The 22020-nt window shown below is 30.7% G+C and overlaps 1 protein-coding gene across 4 annotated transcripts in view; it reads left to right on the plus strand.

Annotated features, from left to right (window-relative positions):
- Positions 1-8417, plus strand: part of sl (small wing phospholipase C gamma 1) — a 326005-nt gene extending 317588 nt beyond the window's left edge. For all 4 annotated transcript variants that reach the window (XM_085809362.1, XM_085809364.1, XM_085809363.1 and 1 more), the window contains exon 32: positions 6774-8417. In XM_085809362.1, coding sequence (XP_085665488.1) covers positions 6774-6816 — 43 coding nt within the window. In that variant the 3' untranslated portion in view covers positions 6817-8417. The remainder of the gene's footprint in view (positions 1-6773) is intronic.
- Positions 8418-22020: the final 13603 nt, after the last annotated feature.

Consider the following 22020-nt stretch of genomic DNA (forward strand, 5'->3'; position numbering starts at 1 on the left):
AATTTAATAATTCTGCTGTGTGTGGAATAATTCACAACGAGAATCGACACACAGGACAATAGCAGTTTTTTCGTCGAGCAATAAGATGCATCACGCATCAGGAAAGCTGATATCTTCCCCTTCTATAATAATGCTGCAAAGTTACTTTTTAATTAACCAAGTTTAAGTCTAAGTTAAGTTTTAAAATAAATATAAAAAGGGACAAAGTTCAGAGACATTACACCCGCTATAGTCTGCTAGATACATTTCCCCACGTTCTAATAACTAATAATGCAAAGAATTTAAACGAAGACAGCAAAAAAAAAGAAATTCCCAACAAAATAAACATGCTGGTATCCCTTTAACTTAAAGAGTTAATTCCCAGTGTGTTTACACCAATAAATCTATCAAAACCTGAAGCACAGAACAGAAACTGATGCTCATACATGAAGGTCAAAAGCCACATGACTAAACCGATGTGAAAACCATTACCATTTAGCACCATCTACTGGCATTTAAAAATTCAAATAAATTGTTCTGTTTTCAAATTATGTATATGTGACGCTGGGTTGTAGAGAGTGATCGGAGCTCTTCACGTATATGTGATGCTGGGCTGGTAAGAGTGGAATTCTTTGGTCGCGTATTCGCAACAATTGTCCTGAACAGGTTAAAAGATTTTTGGTATTGGCAGTTGATACTAACATAAGAAGAAAATCTTTTCATATGCTTGTTTTTTAATTATATTAGAAGTATATTACTGCAGCTACAGTCTAATTGTTATTAGCACTCGTGGATTACTACAAATTGACAAGGACATAATGATTTTACATAACGTATAAAATCCTGTCTTCAGAAAATAAACTCAGTAGGTATAATGATGTCCAGGAAGTTTAAAGACAAGGCCAGAAATAATCTAAAGCAGCCTTTAATAAGTGTTGCCACTGTGCAAAATATGGACCTTAATTTAGCTTCCACATGCCTTCATCCATAGTGAATGCTTAGAATAATGCCTTAGTGTAAGATCTTTAACTTGTCTTTCGTACTTAAGTACTCTGGTATAATTGAACAAGTTGTAATTTCACTGCTATTTCTTTATAGTTAAAATGGAAATAAAGTTAATTCACCTCTGATATATTAATGTTATGATATAATTTCACTTACATGTGTTACAACTATAGTGTAACTGCAATTGTAGTTAAATTTTGATTCATCAGTAGCTGAAGATAGAAATACTGTGCAAAGACTGAAATCTGAACATCCAATATGCAGAATGATCCGAAATCCAGACCACTAGCAACCTCTTCTCTCTCTCTCTCTCTCTCTCTTTTTTTTTTTTTTTTTTTTTTTTTTTTTTTTTTTTTTTTGTGTGTGTGTGTGAGTGCTTGATCATTGATATTTTTCATAATAAAACATGTGAAGAGTTCTGATTCTTAATTTCACTTCAGTACTAAATAAATATATTATATTCTTTAGTGAAAAAACATTTATTAGCATGCATCCATAACTGCCCTTCTTGCTTGGCATACGTCTCAAACCGAAATATTCTACATCAAAAAATTTATTTTGCACAAACTGAAAAATTTATATCCCTGATGCCAACCATGCAAATCATTATTTCTTATTTTTTTGCTTTCATCATTGCACAGCTGTCAATACATTGCAGTTTGAAATGACTCAGCAATATATAAACAATTTTTTTAAATATTAGTAATTGAATACCAAAAAGTGTGGTAACCTTTATGTTAATATTGTGCTTTGCAGTGACTACAGACTTCAGTTAACTGAACTGTGGAATGTTGAATGCATTGACAATGAGAGATTTAACAAATTTCTTTCCATATGCAAAAAAACAGATTTTGTAAATGATACTCATAGGCCAAAAGATTACATTTAATGCTGTTTGAATTGAGAATGACTAATGTGTTATTTAGATAAGCCCAGGACCAGTAGCAGAATTTAGGGGAATGCAAATTTTTTAGAATTTAGGGAGGCAGTTGGCAACAGAATTTAGGATCTGCAGAGACCACAGTGGGGCACAAAATGTTAAGCAGTGGCTTTAAGTATGTATCGATATTTATTTATTCAGAACTCGGTTAAGCCTTAAGTATGTGCGGTAAATAACTATTAGAGCTCAGGCTTAACTTCTTCACAGTTGGATAGAAGCAAGACAAAATTTAGCAAAACAGCTCGTCTTTAATTGCCAATCTCATGATATTTAGCCAACAGTATAGTGGACACTAACTAAGCTTTATGATGATAGCTATAAATTTGTAGGTTTTTGCATATTGCAAATAAAAAGCAAAATTTCCCAATTAATTGAATTTGGGGAAAATTGCAGAGAAGTAGTAATAAATGAAGATAGTATAAGTTTTTCATTGCAATAAGAATCCCCTATTCATCAGTCAAGTAACAGATGACAAAATCTCTAGTATGGTTCTAAATCTAGAAAATCTCACTATAAAAGTGTTAGAGAGGTTATTGAGAAAGAAAACAATTTTGTTAAAAATTTAGTGGCAGTTTTCAACCTAGCAATTATAGGACTTGAAGAAGGGAATTTTATAATGGAACAAAAAATTATGTGTAACTGTATAGTTAAACAGAAAGTATTACTACAGAAAAACGAAGCAACTTCAACAACTTACTTGAAAAAAATGTTTAATATAGCAAAAAAAAAAAAAAAAAAGAATTATTGAACCACCTTTCTTTTTTGTAAATTTTGATTTGTGTAAGTTTACAAATACTCAAAAAAATAAATAAATAAAATCTGAAAGGTTTCAGATTTTAAATTATGTCCAAAGGGGCTTTTTTTAACATTTTGTGTGTTACCTTTATTTATTAAATATCGTGTTCTACATACTCAAACTATAAAATTCAGTTCAACAGCAATATCACAAATTAATTTTAAAATAAGCATATCTTTAGAATTTCTGATACAGAGTCTTGCACGCTGCAGATAAAAATGTTTTTTTCATACAGTGTTGCCATTGTTTGCTTTGAAATTGTTTACTTTTTAATCAAAAATTCATTGAAGTGTTACAAAATCTGAAATCAGTAATAAAACCAAATTCAAATTAGGGCTACCACATGCCCATATTCTATGGAAGATTACATTATTCAAGTTTGATGGCTCTAGGTACCGTTGTTTTATCACTATGCGGGGAACATACATACATTTCCGCAGATTCTTCATTATTTAATTTTTTTTAAATATAAGACTGGCGATAATATATATGGTTGCGAACAATTTGAAAAGTGATACAGCCTTTTAAAAGTTCCGATGCAGAATGCCAAAACAAAATTAATAGTGATTCAGGGCAAATTGCCCCTCTTAAACCACTGTTTCATATTTTCAATTTTATATTTGCTACAAGCCATCTTACTAGATTTAAATTAATGATCTAATTCCCGAATCTGGAATCGTCAAAGTCCCGACGGGTCTGAATCTTAGAAATTAAATCATTTGTTGAAGTGTTAGTCTGATTCAGGATTGAATCCCAGTGGATCTCTGGATGCTTGATATCTTCATGATAATGTGTAGCAAACCTTTTCTCTTAGAAACTCCTCTAGGAGGGCATTCCCTCCTGTACATGATTTGCTGTATTCAACTAAACAAATAGTGTGTTCATGCTTTGTTTAACACTTTTACACATATTTATTTTGATTAAAAATATTTTGTGCATATGCTTTCTGGAGATGAAATGCATAAAATTTTGTTAATTTGTTAAGTTAAAAATTTTTGAAATGTTTTGTTTATGGATATTGTCTAATATGATTTTATAATATTAATAATTTTTTGTTTTTTATGTAATAAAACTGATATATTGAAAACGTTGGTTGATAAAATTAAAAAGGACATTAGATAACTTCAGAAGAAAACTCTGAAATTTTGAATGCTTAGGAATGTTCATGGTCTTTATCCACTACTGAATTATTCCCTAGCCTAGTAGCATTGTATTTTCTGTTTAAAAATGGCCTGCATCATTTACAGTTCCTAAAGCTAAAATATATTATTAAATTGTATATATAATATAGTTTAATGTTTCTTCTGAATAGTATCTGATCTTAAAACTACGAGTAGTTTTAAACTGCACGAGATAGGCTTCATATTTCATACATTATGTAATTTTCTTTTCATTTGAAAATATTTGCATTGTAATACTGCAGAAACAATTGGGCATATTTACCAAATTTTACGTAAGTAAATTAGGTCTGTTTGTCTGCTCTATAAATTAATCTGAATTGATGGCATATATTACTTTGAAATTAACTCACAAAGCACAAGTGCTCTGTGTTCTCAAACTGACATATGTTGTCCAGGGTTCGTAGCGGTCCTTACAAGTGCTTATAAGTCCTTATATTTGAAAACAAAATATAAAGGCCCTTATAGGTGCGTACTTTTCTTTAAAGCCCTTATTTTTTGCTTTTAGTGCTTTTTTTTAATAAATGCACATTTTTCCCCTGTACCAAAGCCGAAACTAAATAAACAACTTTTCTTCCTCATATGCAGCGTCAGATGGTGAATCATACTCCCGGAAATAGCTTTCCCCCCTTTCTCTGCATTAATGTAACCTATGGTGTGTGCGAGAGTACAGACAGGTGCACGTCGTTCTATTGGTCAAAGAATTACGAAAACGGTAGAAAATTCCAGTACATTCGGTATTCTTTTCCTCCCACCCAAATACTACGCACGTTTGAATTTCTATCAAGATTTTAATAATTTGCATTCTCGTTCCGCGTGGTCAGTTCATATTCGTGTTTATTATGATCGTTATATTATGAGCATATGAATGAATATTTATAATAATATAGTTGCAGTAACTGTTGAAGTATAGATAAACTTCCAAAAATGGGTGTGTTTTTACACAGATTAGCTTTCTAAGGAATAATATTCGGAATGGCTTAAATAAAAGGAAAGTAATCGAATAGTCAAAGTAATTTTTTTTTTCCCCAATACATTATACAGTACGGAGGTTGGGAGGTTCTCCCCTTTCTCCGCAAAATCTCTAATATTGAAACAGCAGTCTTTTTTTTTTTTTTTTTTTTTTTTTTTTTGTCACTGTCCAATTTGGATTGAATAGGACTAAAAGTTTTATGTGTTCTACCCAGCCCAAGCGAAGATTGATTCTATTCCGGAAATATAACGCAGTCTTTTGAAAATTAGAATCAGAAACACCCCAGATTAGTAAGTCTCTTTCTTTTCCTTTATTTAGTTCTTTATTTTCCGAATACCGGCAGCTGTTGATTATGATTGCGTAATATCACATGTGGAAGAATTACGCCGCACGTATTACGCAATAACGTTTGCAATATTTTGCAGAGATAATTAATTTTGATGTTCAGCCCAAGATTTGTTTATGAACACTTAAAAGAGTTTTACTGTGCTTTCTAAGCAGAATATTTCTCAGTTCCGTTGGTATATTTTTATATGATGCGCATATCGAAATGTCAAAATCATTTATTTAGCCAAGAAATCTAAAGAATGGCTACAACCTCCCCCACTCCTCTTTTTCCAGTTACTATCCGGAATATTCAGCAATTTCCGAGTATGCGGGTTAGTTAAGCTTTTACTGTTAACCTTTTAATTGTCAAGTTATTTTGATGATTTTGGTGTGTAAATTGTCAATTTTATTTTTATTCCAAAAATGAAATGTTTGCCTCGCAATCAGAAAAATGCCTTGCACTTTGAACTTTAACCTCTATGCTTTGAAACCTTCAGTAAAATACTGCCATCTGTTGAATTGAAGCTGAGATAAACTTCTCACGATATATATTCGGGTATAACAATACGATGCACTCAGAAAAGAATTAGCCTGAGTAATATTCGGGCGTGACATTTTGGAATACCAATGCTGTTCCCGAGATTATTTCGGGCATGACAGTTAAAAGGTTAAAGGATGACTGCATGAAGCAATTTCCCGTCTTCTGATTTCAGAAATTTGCCTCTTTTTTACTTAATTTACTTTGCTTGGAATATATGTTAAGGGAAATCCTTTATGCAATGAAAATTTATAAAATGTTCAGAATTTTGATTTAAGTTAAATTATTTAAATATTAATATGAGTGGGAAAATAAATTGTATTTATTATTAGGTGCCAAACGAATACAATTAATATGGCTTATTATTATTTATTTTCTATATTTTGAACTGAAATTTCAGTGCTCATTCGCTTAATAAATATTGCATTGCTCATATTTTAAATTACAAGTCTAATTTTTCTTTTAAGGTTATTTTAAGGTTTTCTTTTAAGGTTATTTTAATATAATGTAATTAGACAGGTGCTTATTTTTTCCTTAAAATGTGCTTGAAAAGTGCTTATAGGTGCTTATTTTTTTAACTAAACTGTGGCTATGAACCCTGTTGTCTTTTTCAGGAAGAAGGGTACTTAAGTTTTTTAGTTATTATTTCTGGCATTAATTATTGTGTCTTTATTTAAGAATTATTATTTCCTATATTTTGGTTGTTTATAGTTATTGGAATGTAGTAAAGTGCACAGATGCTATCTGCCTAAGTCTAGGGATGCTTTCATGGAAGAATTTATAAGGGAAACTGGCTTGTATGTACATTACACATGGGGAAACTATGAAATCAATGATACAAACTGCCCATTCATGTGGTAAAAACCCAGGTTGAATTCCCATTATTCAGTGTTTTTAACCACTTGGCCACTGGTGTGGCCTTATAATTTTGGGCTCCTTAGGTTAGGTCGTCTTTTTAGTTTAATATGTTTTGCATTGTCTGCTTATTTCATTTTGTTTCTATCTACTGAAATTTAACTTTTTTTTTTTTTTTCCAGCCAAAGACCATTGCATAGAAATTCACAAAATGTACCTGAATGAAATTTACATTGGAACTATTTAATGCCATGAAGTCCAACTCATTTTGCATATTGTGTATGCTGGTGTGTTTGTAGATAGAGCCTACATTAGTCACTTGTATATAAATGAAAATTTTTCTACTGAATAAAATGTAGCTTTTTTAAGATTTTGGTTACTTATTTGTAAAGTACTTCGGGAACAGAAGACTTGTGACATGCATTTAATATTCCATTTCTCCTCTCCGTACCCTCTCAAATAAGATTGTAGATGAAATTTTGTAAACGTAAGAAGAATGTGATAATATACTTGTGAGACACTAACATTAACTTTAAAAATAAATACATCTTGCTTACCGTATTGAAAAATAAAATATTTTTATGCTTGTATATATATTGAATATGTTAGCAGTTATTGATAAAAGTAATCTGAGGATGCAAAATGTAAACCGAATGAATACGTTATATTTAGATCTGTTTGTTATAAACTAAATTTTGTTAAAATGTGGAATGTTACAACATTGCATTGGTACTGCATCAGAACGTAATATTAAAAACTATTTCTTAAGATTTTAATGCTGCTGTTTTCTCCTAATTGAGATTTTTTGAATTCTGATAGTTTTATATTCCTAAACAAAGTTTTTCTCTTCATGGCAAATTTGTGTCAGTTAATCTTAGTTTAAAAATAGTTAAAAGTTTCCATTAAAACTTAAATTAATTATCAGCTATTAATTAATTTAACTTCTGAAAACGACTATTGCTTTTCATTTTAAAACTCCTCTTTTAAAGAGTTATGTTACTGAACTTCTGCAGTCTTTGAGGTTTGAAATATTCAAAAGTTAATTGTATGTTTAATATTTATCAAAAGTTAATTGTATCTTCAACTCTATGGGAATATTTAGAAGCATGAATAATGTTTAGTAATTAGTGAATATAATGTAAGCATGTGTTATTTATTAATTAAATTTCAGTGTTTTTAATTACTATTGGTATATTATTTAGTGTAGGCAAAGAAGTGTATTATTTTCACTAAATATATATTATATTTATGTGTATGCAAAGGAATTTAATAATTTTATCTGGTTGCTAATTTCAATGGTGATTTTGTATGCCTTTCTGATTTTACTTTTGCAATCTTATTTAAAATAAGTTATTTTAAAGTATAAATATATATATAATACATAAGAAATCTATGTTTTAATAATATATCTTTTAGCAGCTGTTTTGTGCCTTTAACTGTGTTTAGAATTTGTTTAGATTTTTTTAAATTGAAAGTTTTCGAGTTCGAAAGAAAAATTGTGATTTCGAGTTCAAAAAAAAAAGATTCTCTACTTTTGTTCATTTTAGTGCAATGTGGAAACTTTCTGCTTTTGTTATGTTTATTTTTTTGCTGTTATTAACTGAGAAACCTGAGTAATTCATATGTACAATCAAAAGTAGTTTTGTGGCTGTTATTGCATTTATACATTCAAAATCATATTTCATTTTGCTGTGTAAAAGTTATATTTAAAACATGTTTCTCATGAACTCAATAGTGTACATAATCATAATCAGCATAACTGTATCTGTTAGAAGCTGTGCATTATATTTTACTGCTTAGTTCAAAAGAATTATCACTAGAAAGCATCTCTTTTAGATTATTATATTTTTTCTTTTCACCTAGTCATTTGTAACATTCCTTACGAAGAGTTTCTTCTGAAATGCAACAAAGTTGTATTTGAACTTTTAGCCTTTTTTGTTTAATTTTGGAATTGTTCTTCTGTTAGAACAGATATTTTGATGTTTAGTATTTTTCAGTTTGTAGGATGTAAATTTTTTAATTTAATAATATAGGTATTATTGCAGTTGTAAAGTCATTGTTTACACTTCTGCTGTTCTAAATGTTTTTTTAAACATGTTATACGAATGCTGTATTTTTTGGAATATCAAATACATCTTATGTAAAACTATAATAATTAATACTATTTTACAGTATTTTTACATTATTTCTCTTAGCATACTTTCATGTCCTTTTTATTGTCATCTTTAGAAGATTTACCAAAATTTTTCAATACTCTAAAAAATAATGAAGACAAAAATGCAGGTCAGAGCATACTTCACAACAGCAGTGAAGCTTTCAGCAGGGTTGTCAAGCCACTAACAAGAAGTGAAGAAGCTCAACTGCATTCTTTGAAATCTGAATTCATTAAATACAAGTTTCAGAATTATTAGTGCTTGTTGTACCTCTTATATTTGGCTATCTAGGTACTTTACTATGGGTAAACCATAGGAAAATAGCTAAAGATAAAAATTGGTCCCCAATGTTACCTCTCTTTGCACTGGTAACATGTACTCAACCCCTTGGATTACCCTATTTCTATATACATACAATGTCAAAAATTAGAAAAAAATGTCAACACAAGAAAGAATAATATCATTAGTGTCTTCTAAATTAGATTCTGCAACTTTAAGATTTTCTAATTTGTTTTTCAGTTAAAAATCTTAAATACTGTGTTCAAGTCGTGTATTTGCAATTGTTCCTCTGTATAACCTTTTCCTTAACATAAATTTCTTGAGCTTAGAAAATGATTTATATTTATGCTTCTGTATGCTAGTACTATCTTTGATACCTCTGTGTTTTAGATAATTCCTCGAAGTTAAATTCAAGAAATAAACAAATCTCTAAAAACCAAAACATTTAATTAATTTTGAAAGTGATTTTAATTTTAGAATGCTAATAATAATGATGCACAAGCCAACTTGAGATTCAAAATATACAGCAGAGTTGCCAACTCTCCCGATTTAGGCGGGAGACTCCCGATTTTCGACCCCTCTCCCGCCAACCCAATTTACAATATATTTCTCCCGACTTTTTCTTATTCTTAAAATTTCTCACGATTTTTGTGGAGCTTGGCTTAATACTTTGTTATGTGAACAAAAAAAAAAGTGATTTTGGACATCTGAAAGCAATTGAATTTTCTCTAGATTATATCTAAAACAAAACCTTGTGAATTAAATAACTTCTGCATTGTGAGTGCGAGCATATACATATCCAGAAACGTCGTTCTCCAGTTCTCCAAAGGGCATCGTGTTCCACTGCATGTCATCTGGCATATATTAGCCGAAGTGGACAAAGCAAGCTGTTATTTGGATGTTCTTTAGTTATTTCGGTCATTTTGTCCTGAGTTGTGTGAGTACACGTGCCTTCGGGAAATGGTTTTAGAAATTATTATCTTTTGTTATGTCTGCGAGAAAGGTGAAATACTCATGTACGTTTCAAAAATCATACACAGTTGACGTTCCTTCCATTATTTCCTCAAGGAAATGTAATAAATTTGCGATGTGTACCGCCTGTCGTTGCGATTTTTCGATTTCGCATGGTGGAAGGGCGGATGTTCTCAAACATGTGCGTACACAAAAACACAAGGACAACATGAGTTGTTTTGAAAAAAACGAAAAATTAAATTTTTCTTCGGAAACAAAGGACCAGAAAATTATTAATGCAGAATGTCTGTTCTCTGTCTTTTTACTGGAGCACAACCTGCCACTGAATGCATCGAATCACGCTGCAGCTTTATTTAGAAAAATGTTTCCCAATTGTGAAATCGCTAAGAAATACTCAAGTGCAAGGACTAAAACAGGTGCAATTGTTAAAGAAATGGATTTGAAAAATAAATCTTCAGTTATTGATTGCATTAAAACAGCTCCATTCTGCCTCTCTACGGATGGAAGCAATAATACCAATTTACAACTGTATCCAATTGTTGTTTCTTTTTTTAATCCAGAGTCTTCAGAAATTGAGTGCAACTTACTTTCTCCCCTCACTTTAGAAGGACATTTGACAGGCTTTAATATAGCACAGCTAATTATTAAAACTTTAAAAGAAAACATTCCCTCTAGATAATTGCTTAGCACTTGGTGCCGATAATGCACACCAGTATTGATAGGCTTGAAGACTGGTGTTGCAGGCAGAAAGAAAATTCTTAAGAAAGGAAAATTCAGATTTGAAGATTATGAGGTGCACCTGTCACCTCTTAAATTTAGCAGCTGAAATAGGGACAGCTTTTTTACCAATAAATGTGGATGAACACATTGTTGATATTTATTATTATCTTGAAAGGAGTTCTAAAAGGAAGGCAAAATTGAAACAGTTCCAACAGCTGCATAACAGCAGTTTACAATTAGAAAACTTGGATGAAGTTATAAAATCAGCTAAGATGGACACCCAGTGGAGTTTAATTGGAAAACTGAAAGATGCTAATGGAATTTTAAAATATAGTGAACTGTCTAGAATTATGTTGGCCATCTTGACAGTTCCCCATATTAATGCAGTGTGTGAGAGGATTTTTCAGTGTTGTTGCGAAAACGAGGACTAAATTTAGATCTAATATTAGTGATGACACATTAGAAAAACTTTTATTAGTGAAAGCAAGCCTACGTGGCAATTGCTATGAACAAAATTATGAAGTTTCTTTCTTAAAGAAAGCAAAATCTGCCACTGTTTATAACATTTGTACAAAAACTGATAAAAGGTTGGGGTTTTTTTTTTTTTTTTTTTTCCTTAAATGATGCAAGTAATAAAAATGTTTTTTTATGTGTAAGGTATTTTTGTGTTGCGTTCATTTAAGAATTAGTTACTGTGATTTTTGAGTGCCATAGGTTGGCAAGTATGATATAGGATTATGTGAGTTGCAGGATTGTAGTGTGCTATGGTTAAGAGTTGCAACTACAAATTGCATCTCTTAGCATAGCACACAGTAGTACAGTAGATACCACTTAATGTAATTGCTTTTGTCACCACAACTATTTGGATAACATTAACTGAATGATAATATTAAACAATAGGAAAAAATGTCTTTCAAAATATCAAAATATCTGTGGAGCCAAACTAATTTATCCTAAGTGTAACTAGAAACTTTTCTCTGCATTTTAATTAGGGAAAAAGGTATTATCAGGAGAATGTCTGCAGTTGTTATAAAAATGTTAATGTTTGAATGAATATATATTCATGGTGATTCTGAAAATTATTTGAACGATACTGTGCTCCTAATCTTAATTACCGTATTTGCTGGCATATAAGACACACTTTTTTTTCTTTAAAAATAGGTCTGAAAAATGGGGTGTGTCTTATACCTCAATACTGCATCTTAGAACGCTGATACTTATTCCATCGATACGTTATTTGTGAATGGGTAAAAGCTTCCTGGGATGCTGTGAAAATAGAGACAGTAGTTAAATAATTTAAGAAGTGTGGAATTAGTAATGCAGTGGATGGTACAGATGACAATTTGTTGTATGAGGACTTGGATGCTGATTTAAAAGAGGTTTCAAGTTACTCTTAGCTCTGGAGATGATTGTCTGGGTTTTAATGAAGAAGATTCTTTCCCAAATAGATTAGGTATTAGCAGAAATTATTACTTTGTATGTTTTATATTTAAAACACTGTAAAATCATTATAATGATCAGTAATAAAGTTTTATCCTTCAAAAACGTGTATAAAAAAAGAGATGTGTCTTATATGCAGGCAAATAAGGTAATTGATAGCACATATCTTTTATAGCTAATTCTCCATCTTTCTATTGCATCAATGTAATGTTCAGTTTCACATATTTCTCGTAAACATCTGTAAACCAAAACTTTAGTGCTTTCTCAACAATGTAATCTTTCCTGCTGTGCATCCATTTAGTATTTACATTTTGATTTTGCTGTGATTTGCATATAATATCTTCATGATTCTTTAAAATCTTGCATAAGAAGGGTTGAGAAACTTTGAAGTTAAAACAGCATTCCATTGACTTATTTGTGTGAGCAAGTCGCAGTAGTCTAACAAGGCTCCTTCATTCCTTAGACTCCTTTTACTCATCTCCATGATAAAAATAAATAAATAGTTTTTAAAAAGTTAGCGCTTTCTAGAACAAAATCTTCATAAAAAAAGTAAAGTTTAAAACACAGCAAAGAAAGATTTTGGCTCAAAAAAGCAAGTTTATCTGGAATCCAGTTACTTTAAACTGGTTAATCCAGTCCGTCTTCCTTAAACTTCAAACGTAGGTTCCTTTATACGTGGTTGACTTAAATCAAAATCAAACTCTTTTATGGCTTAATCCCTTACATGTGATAGTTCTTTGTCATTTTGCAATTTCTGTGATGTGTTTTGACCTTATATGCGATTTTATCTTTTATTTGTGTAATTTACTTCAGTTTAAAAAGTGCATTCTTTCATATTTGTATTACAGAGAGTGGTGTATTTTTATCTTTTTATGTACAGGAAACAAACAGGACTTCAGCAATTTGATAACATTAACCACAAACACATTAAATGGCACCTATTGTATCATGTATTATCAAAAAAAGTACTATTTTACCCTTTTGGGGATCACATAAGAGCGGCTGGGAATATGGCATACCATATATACTTGTGTATAAGTCAACCCTGCGTATAAGTCGATCCTCTGACTTTTGAGAAAAGTTTTCGGAAAAGAACGAATTTGTCGTGTAAGTGCTGCCGCCGATAAAACAGCATGCTGGTGTACTTCATAAAATTACACTCACATTTTAGCAAATTTTTGCTTGTTTTAGCACATGATAAAATTTTAAAATATGTACACAATTTTCAAAGAATTGCATTCAACTACTTTAAATTTTGATTCAAAGTCTGAATCTGCAAATAAATCCTGAAATTCATTTTCAGTTGTTAGCGAGTCGTCATTAATTTCATCGGAGTGTCATTATCATTTTGTAAGCAGAAAATAAAATTGGAAGAATAAATAAAAATTTTATGTTTCTTCTGTATGGATGATATGTTTAATAATCAAGTTCACCGACATGTCATCGATCGGCAGCGGTGGATAGGTTCCATGTATAAGTCAATCCCCTACTTTGAAGTTTCATTTTTTCTTAAAATTTTCGACTTATACATGTGGGTATATATAGTAGTTGAAAATTTTATTTTGGTTATTATCAGTTAGTGCTGCTTTTGTCGAAGGGAAACGAAAATTTGGCGAGGAGGATTCTGTGGAAGTGAAGCAGATGAGAAAACGTATTTGTGGTTTGTGTATTTAAGATGAGGGTCAGTAAGTAGAATATGAGAGGAAGATGGTTTGAACACATTCTGTGTTTTTAAAAAGGTATTTCATGTCATGTTCACTGAATACTGACTAGAAATTCTATTACCGTAATTTCCGGAAGAAAGGCCGCATCAGCGTAAACGGCGCACTCGAGAAAAATGGCAGGGAAAAAATTAAAATTACACAGAAACGCCGCAATAGATTAAATTGCGCGTGACATCGTCGTGGGCCGTATAGATGCAAAAACTCAACCTAAGTCCCGATATATGACATACCAGTTAAGAAAAATGCATGAAATGAAACCATAACTCAAAAATAAATTATAGGTAAGAAATGTATAGCTTCTGTGCCGTTTAGAGACATTTTCAAAAATTTTTTGCTCCCTTCTTACTTAAAAACTATTCAACAAGTACTTGTACCCAAACTGATGGGATCTGTATTTGGCAGAATGCCAAGAAAAATCCATTCATGCTGAAGGGGAAATACATCAGAGTTCGTTATTGCGAGGCAGGTGGAATCGTGTCCGCCTTTGAAAAAAATTGCAGAAAAGGCAGGGGTGGGGAGAGGATGGGTCCTGGAAGATTCATCGAATCATGGAGGAGAGAGACTATTCAAACTGATGAGAATGTTGATTTGAAAGGGGGAAGAATGTTATTGTTCTGAGATCTCGTTTAGGGTGAATAAGGCATGTAGGTCCGTTCAATGGAAAGAATGTAAAAAAAAATAACGTTCGCAAAAAGCAACTGAGTGGTCTTTTGTGTGAGAACAGCACCAGTCTATGCACAATGACCATCATAGGAAATATTTTATTTTCAGTGCACCTAAACGCCGCATGGGTAGAAATGCCGCACCCGCTGAAAATTTAAGTTTTAAACACGTAAACGCCGCGCCGTTTCTTCCAGAAATTACGGTAATTTCAATATAAAATTTTTCGTCATTTTCAATATGAAATATATTGCAGCTAGCAATAATCTGAATGACTTGGTCTTGCATCTTGATGAAATTGATTTATCAACTGAACAGAATCAATTAACTTGTCTTTATAGGAATCAAGGCCTAAACTGCCTGAAGTTTTTGAAAGGGAAGTTTTAATATTTCACCCCTACATTATAAACTGAAATTTAGAATAAACCCTTATGTTGTCTCAAATATATATATTACAGACAAAATTTTATTAGCTTTGAATGTTTTGAGTAATGAAACTTACTCTGTTTAAGTCTCCAAATATGTAACTCTTCTGGGAATAAACATTCTGTTGACACTGAATGGAAGTACTGTCTGTGTTAATATGCAGAAGGAAGGCAATACTGTAAGAAAATTTGTATTCATTAACTATAATGGATGAAGAGTAAATATGACTTTGAATTTGAGGATAGGGAATGTATAAAAATTTTCTGATGGTTTAATAAGTCTTTTACATTGAAGTCGCCCAAAATGCCCGACCATTCAGGCATCAGCAGGTTGCCAAAATGCCTGAATCATTTTCTACCTGGTGCACATTATTGCATGGCTCATTGCTTTCAAGAATTGTTAAATGACATGCCAATCATTGTTCTAAAGCAACTTAACAACAGCTTTACTTTTGGTCCTTTTTGGCGATTTTTTGATTTGGCAACAAACTTCGGTCGCCAAGGTAGACCCGGCTTTGAGGATCGGAAAAAAATGGCGGGTTGTCAACAAAACACGATCTAGATTAAATAACAATTCTAAATAATAAGCTCTTGATCAGAACAAAGAGTCTTTCTCTAATTTTTAGCATTTCTAGTACTGCTATGATAAATTCTTGGAACACTACCGTAAATGAATTTATGGCAGTGATTATGTTATGAGTAATGAAATTTTTAAAAGTTTAATATTTTAAATTACAAAATGTAATATTAATGTATTAAACATTAATATTTTAAGTAGTTAGTTAATATTTATATTATATTATATTAGTATTTAGCTAATATTTTAAATTTACAAAAGGTTCATTTTTATGTTATGAATAATGAAATTTAAAAAAGGTTAATAAATGCACTTCAAACTAGTATATGTTACTTTAGCTTCTTAGTTTCTCTTATTAAAAGAAAATTTAAAAAAATATATTTCAAAGTGAAGGAAATCAAATTAAATTATAACAAGTAAATTTTGTACCAGTGTTAAAAATACTTTTTATGATTAAATTTTGTAAATTGTAAAAATATTAAGAAGTGTGTATTGTTTAATCACTCAATTTATTACAAGTAATTTATGATTATAATTTAAAAGCTAAAATTAAATTATCATAATGAGTAAATTCTGTACCAATGGTAATAATACACAACAACAATCATCACAACTGATGATTTCTGTGAAAGATTCGAACAGTCATTGGAATCCACTAGTGCTGGAGTGATAAGCCACTGAACAGTGGTAGTTCAGGCTGGCTATATGGGAGTTTTTGTGGTTTCCCTTACATGTAATGTGAATCTGAACCAGTTTCTCTTAAAAAGTCCGTTATGAAGGCATCCTTCTTCTGCTAGCCAGCGTATATATTTATTTTCTATTCATAAATACTCTTTCTTCTTATTTTCTTAATTCTAAATCTTACTTCTGAAGTGAAGAAGTGTTGCATCCATAGGTCGAAAAATATGGTCAATATGTTGGCAAAATCCTGTTCAGTTTTGGACAGCATTTAAATAAAATAAATAATTTGTATATGATGCAAACAAAAATGCATTACACTATTTAATGTAGTGAATAATTAATCAGGAAACAAAGTATAATGTAACATTCCTTTATTTTGTAACCAGCAAATAGTGTTTTGCCTTTCGAGGCCACGCTACTAGGTTGCTAGATAAGATAAGATTTGTAGTCTTCAGTCTTGCATTATAATTGCTGGGAGTTGAATTCCATGCCGGTTAAGTTTTGAACCACCTTTGCATTAAATTGATTTGTGTAGCCTTTGGCTACAAATTTATTTTAGTTTAAATTTCACATTTGAACTTAATTGTTATCATAAGTTATCTTGCGACAAGTGGTTGACTGAGTCGTAAGCACAAAGTGTGCCTTCTGTTCTGTATATCTAAACTTTATAATAGAATAAGAGTATATCTTGCCATGTAGTCAAATTTTTATATATAAATTGTACTCTTACTTTTATTATAGAGTTTTTATTACAAAAAATTCAGATTTCTGTTAGATTAAATGTTTAAGTAATGTAGAAAATTTGCATAAAATTTAAAATAAAAAGTAGACTGTTATGTCAACATACTATTAATAAAAGTAATAATACTCAGTGAAGGTTATATACAGCTATTAGATTGTGAGATTTACAAAATTTGAGAACTGTAAATTATAAGCAATATAGTATTCCATAATCTAAGCAACAACATATTTTTTATAGTCAGATAAATTATAAAAATGTTGTAAAAGCAATAATGAAACCTAATTTTGGTCTATGAATTCATGCAGTTGCACATCCCTATAGTTCTAATTTAAGAAATGAGGCAAAAAAGTATTTTTAGGCCATAGTAATTTTGATCACTGCCCATTTTAAGAAACATTTAAGAGGTCTAAATTTGTATGCAAAGGAAAGGAAACACCAAGAGTTTACCTCAATGTCACGACTCATGTGATGTAATATTAAAAGCATCAGTTTTAACTATCAAATTTTGCCTTTTTTTAAAATATTTTAAATGTTGTGCTTTCCTAACACGAAAGTACCTTTAAGAAAAACATGCAGTTTATCCCTCCTGCCATCAAAGCTCTGATACCTACCAAATTCGTTAAAGTTATGTGGACAGAAATGGCGGCATGTTTTTCAGCTCAGTATTTAGGGTTATAATTTTTCATTTATCGCGCCAAAAAGGCCTAATACTAAAGCTGTTCCGTTCTATTATTTGAATGCAATATCTTTCTCCTTTGTTTAGTGTGAATGTTAGCTATTGATGCTAGCAATTGGAGTCCTATCCTAAGGGGAAACTGCAGGCAGTGGTTAAAGTGCATAAAGATCCCAAGAAAGAATTTATTGCTTAAGTAGGTTATTGTTAATGCTGTAGCATTTCGCTTTGCATGGGGGAAGGAAATCCATTCTGACAAAAATATACATATATACACACAGGCACTTTAGATGTTTGAGTGAAACAGATTTTGGCCTCTACCGATGCAAAAGAGTTAAAGAAAGCATCTGATATGATTCTTTTTCAGAGCTGTCAACAATGAAAAATGCTAGTAAACTAAAAGTTCAGGTAATTAATGTACGTAAAGCTGTTACCTGTGGGTTGCAACATCTAGAAATTTCTGTTAATAAACCATTTAAACATTACATTGAAAAAGATTGAGATTATAAATACAATATATAGATTTTTTTTTTTTTTTTTTTTTTTTTTTTTTTTTTTTTTGCGTGTGTGTGATTTTCTGGGAGATATGAAAGTAATTTCTTGGTATGTAAATGGAGGAAGTTTTAATAGGAAAGAGAAGTTGTACCATACTAAAGATGTTTAATGTTCAAGAGATGTGCTAAAAGTGAATTTCTTTTTGATGGAGAGCGTAAAGTTTTCTGTTATATTCTCAGAGAAGTCCCTGAACAGTGGTAGTTCGGTCCGAGGTTCGAATCCCGCGAACGGGCTGGCTGTATTGGTGTTTTCGTGGTTTTCCCCACGTGTAACGTGTATACGAGCCAGTTTCCTTTAGAATGTCCGTCACGAAGGCATCCCTCCCTTTAGGCAGATAGCCCTTCCGAGGCTTTGCCATAATCACATACACACATATATTATCAGAGATAATAATTAACCCCCCCCTCGAATATATAAGAGCCTTTGGAAAGTTGTCTTTAGCTGGTAAAAATATAAAAAAAGAAATACAGATAAAATTAAATAGCGGAATCAGAGTTTAAACAATTAATAATAAAAGGTGAAAATACCAAGAAGAGAAACCTTACACAATCTTGAGTCTTTGAACTTAGAACTCTGTTAAAGCAGTGCAAAGAAGGAAGTCAGAATTGCAGTGAGAACACTCTGGAGCATCAAAACTTCTAGTCCTATACAAAGAGGCTGTCAATTTGTCATATCAAACTCTCAGTTGGAATGCTATTACTGCAGTATCTCAAGGGTCAGCTAGTAAATCATCAAAACTCTTTCTCCACTCTTTATTTTTAATGAAATTTTAAAGATCACCAATAAAAGAACTTTTAATTTCATTGTCTATGATTTTATAAGCTGCTTTAAGTGATATTTTATTGGAAATATATTGTGTTATTTTGGGGGACTTTCTTTATAAGACCTGTTGCTACCTCATTACTAGATATGCCACAGTGAGATGGAATCCATTGTAGAATAATTTGGAGGGGGAATCTTAAATATTTGAGTAATAATTAGCATTCTTGAACTTTTAGGCATGAAGATGGTTTACCTTAATCAGCTGTGTCCTGTAAGGCAGTGGAGGACTCTCAAATGACAACTGCACTTGAGAAATATGGGAGTTTATGTTTTAGAGTCAGAAGTGATGTCTGAATGGCCTCAAACTCACCATCAAATGCTGTACTTGGAAAATAACTAGGTAAATACTTGGCAGAAAGAGAGCGAATATCAGTATCAGCTCTACCTGAATTACTAATCTTAGAGTCATCTATGTAAACATGCAGCCATTCATTATTTTGATGACATCATTCAATCATTTCCATCACTAGGGAACAAAAAAATTCTAGGGTGCAGTCCATTTCAGAATAAGCTGACAAAAGTCTAGTTGCAAAGGGGAAAAGAATGAATAGAAGTAAGAATAAAAAAGTAGTGAATATGCATGAATACTTAGGAAGATTCAATGATATATTAATTATTGTTTCATAATTTAATTTTCATGTCATAAAATTCTCATTATTTATATGCCCCCTTCATAAATTTTCTTTGAAATTGGAGTGCATCTTATAATCTGAAAAATGTTATATGTATGCCATATCTATTCACATCTATTGCAGATTCCACACTTAATATGATGCTAATGATTCTGTATGTAACCTTCTTTAATTAAAATGCTCTGAATTAGTTTTCTGCATAAAACTGCACGAATTTATCATCTTTTACTGTCCTTTTGGTATATTCCAAAAAGAATGTGATATTTTCAAATTAAGGTATTTAAATTTTTCTATCTCCAGGCAGCCAAATCACAAAATTATTTAGTATTCTTTCTAGGAGGATTAATTTTTTTTTTTTTTTTTTTTTTTTAAATTCATTGCTTTGTGACAGTATGAAAAGATAATACCATGGGTAACATATTTCGTGAAGTATTTGACGAATGCACGTGATGAATAGATGAGTCAGCAATGTTCAGCAGATCTGTCGTATGCTAAACATTATTGGGATGCAGTTTTATAGTGTAAAACAAGCATAATTTTTTATTTATTTTATAGATTATTGTTAAGCCATAAGTGATGCTATTGTAAAAATAAACATACAATATTTTGAGAGTTCTTTCTCTTTTGAAGGATTCATTGATTTGCTATGAACAGCACTGCTGCAATCAGTTACTTTCTATTAGTATTTTAATGTAAAAAAATAAAAGATAATTTCGTTGTTATTTTCTTGGATGGGGGAAACTTAAAGAAAACTTTTTTAACTGCGTAATTTATCAAAATAAATTATGATACAAAAAGAAGCAAAATAAAAGTCTTGCATTTGCATTATGGTAAATACATCTGGTATATGTGGGGAGAAAAGGCAACTTAGTGTTTTGGATATTTTAGAATATCTGAATGGACTATCATTCCAGTTAGTGAGGATATCTCAGATTATTATATTTCACTACCTGGTGGATACTATAATTGTAAAAGATGTTTGCATAATGTACTAACGCTTGGACTTTTTTCACTTGTCATTGAGTGATATTTTCTCTTTTTATGGTGAGTCATATTTCGGTATTACAGAGCAGCCAAATGCCATCACAAGTTTTTAATTTAGTTTTAGATTAAAAGTAATATCTTTTATATTATTTTCAAATTTATGTGTTACATGTTTTAATTGTTCTGAAATATTAAACTAGTTGAAAAGGATTGCATTTTCTTTGTGATCATATAAATTCTGAATTATTAAGATATGGGTTAATGAAAAGTTTTACATTAACAAATGAAGTAACTATTTTAACTGGTACATCATTATCTGTAAAGTAATTATTCGGTTATTGTTCAAGCTAATGTATCACAATCACTTCTGCTTGTATTATTTTACATAATGCCGGTAATTTTTATTTAAAAAGTATTTAGAGTAAACATATGTATCAAAAATAACTATTGAAATCTTATTACTAAACTCTCAGTTATTCGTATGTCCTGGGCACTAGCATTAACTAACCCAGTTTTTCAGATGCAGCTTATCCATTCATCTTCCAAATAAATTCTTAAAATAATCCTGTAGATTGAGAGTTTAAGATAAAAAACTGACACATTTTGGAAGAAACTCAAGATTTTTGATATAGTGATCTCATTTCTAAGGCTTGGAATAAAATTAATTGAAGAAAATATGAAGTAATGGCATCAAGTAAACTAGGATTATGTGAGAGGCAGGTATTTTCATTAAAAAATTTGTAAAGTGGGGAAAAGAAAAGAATGAACAATGATGCAATATTATAATGTGCAGACATGATGTTAGATTACATAACACAATAAATTGAGTTTGAGTTTAATGATATCATAACTTTTGACAGTACTTTACATATTGTCTGAAAGCATATCAACATGCTTCACAAGAAAGGACTGTACATCTTTTCCAGAAGAAATATTAAAAATCTTTGTTGACAATAAGTAAGTAATCCATGATTTATGTACTTATGACTGAATTTTTTCACATTAACTCAGTTAATAAATTAATAGTAAATTTTATTTAATCCAGATTAATATTGATTTTGTGACAATGCATTGAAAAAATAAGTTAATGTATTTGATAATGTAAATTTGTGATTACACATTTACTAATTGTCATAAGAGATAATTTTGAAGAGCATTTTAAAGTATATCATGGAAAGGTGTTCTTTTCCCAAACAATTTTTAGCTGAGTAAAGTTTAAATCAGATTGTGTTTCTTGTAAACATATATTGAATAATTTACTGTTGTTATATTAAACAACAAATTATTCTCATTCAGCTAATTCTTTTTAAGATATGCGCACCAATTTAAAATGAAAATATTTTATCTATTATTCAATTTAAATTTATTGATTACTGGAAGATATAATATA

Source organism: Stegodyphus dumicola, chromosome X2 (genome assembly GCF_044657685.1).
Source record: "Stegodyphus dumicola isolate Sdum_Otavi_A_Nest chromosome X2, ASM4465768v1".
NCBI classification, from domain to species: Eukaryota; Metazoa; Arthropoda; class Arachnida; order Araneae; family Eresidae; genus Stegodyphus; species Stegodyphus dumicola.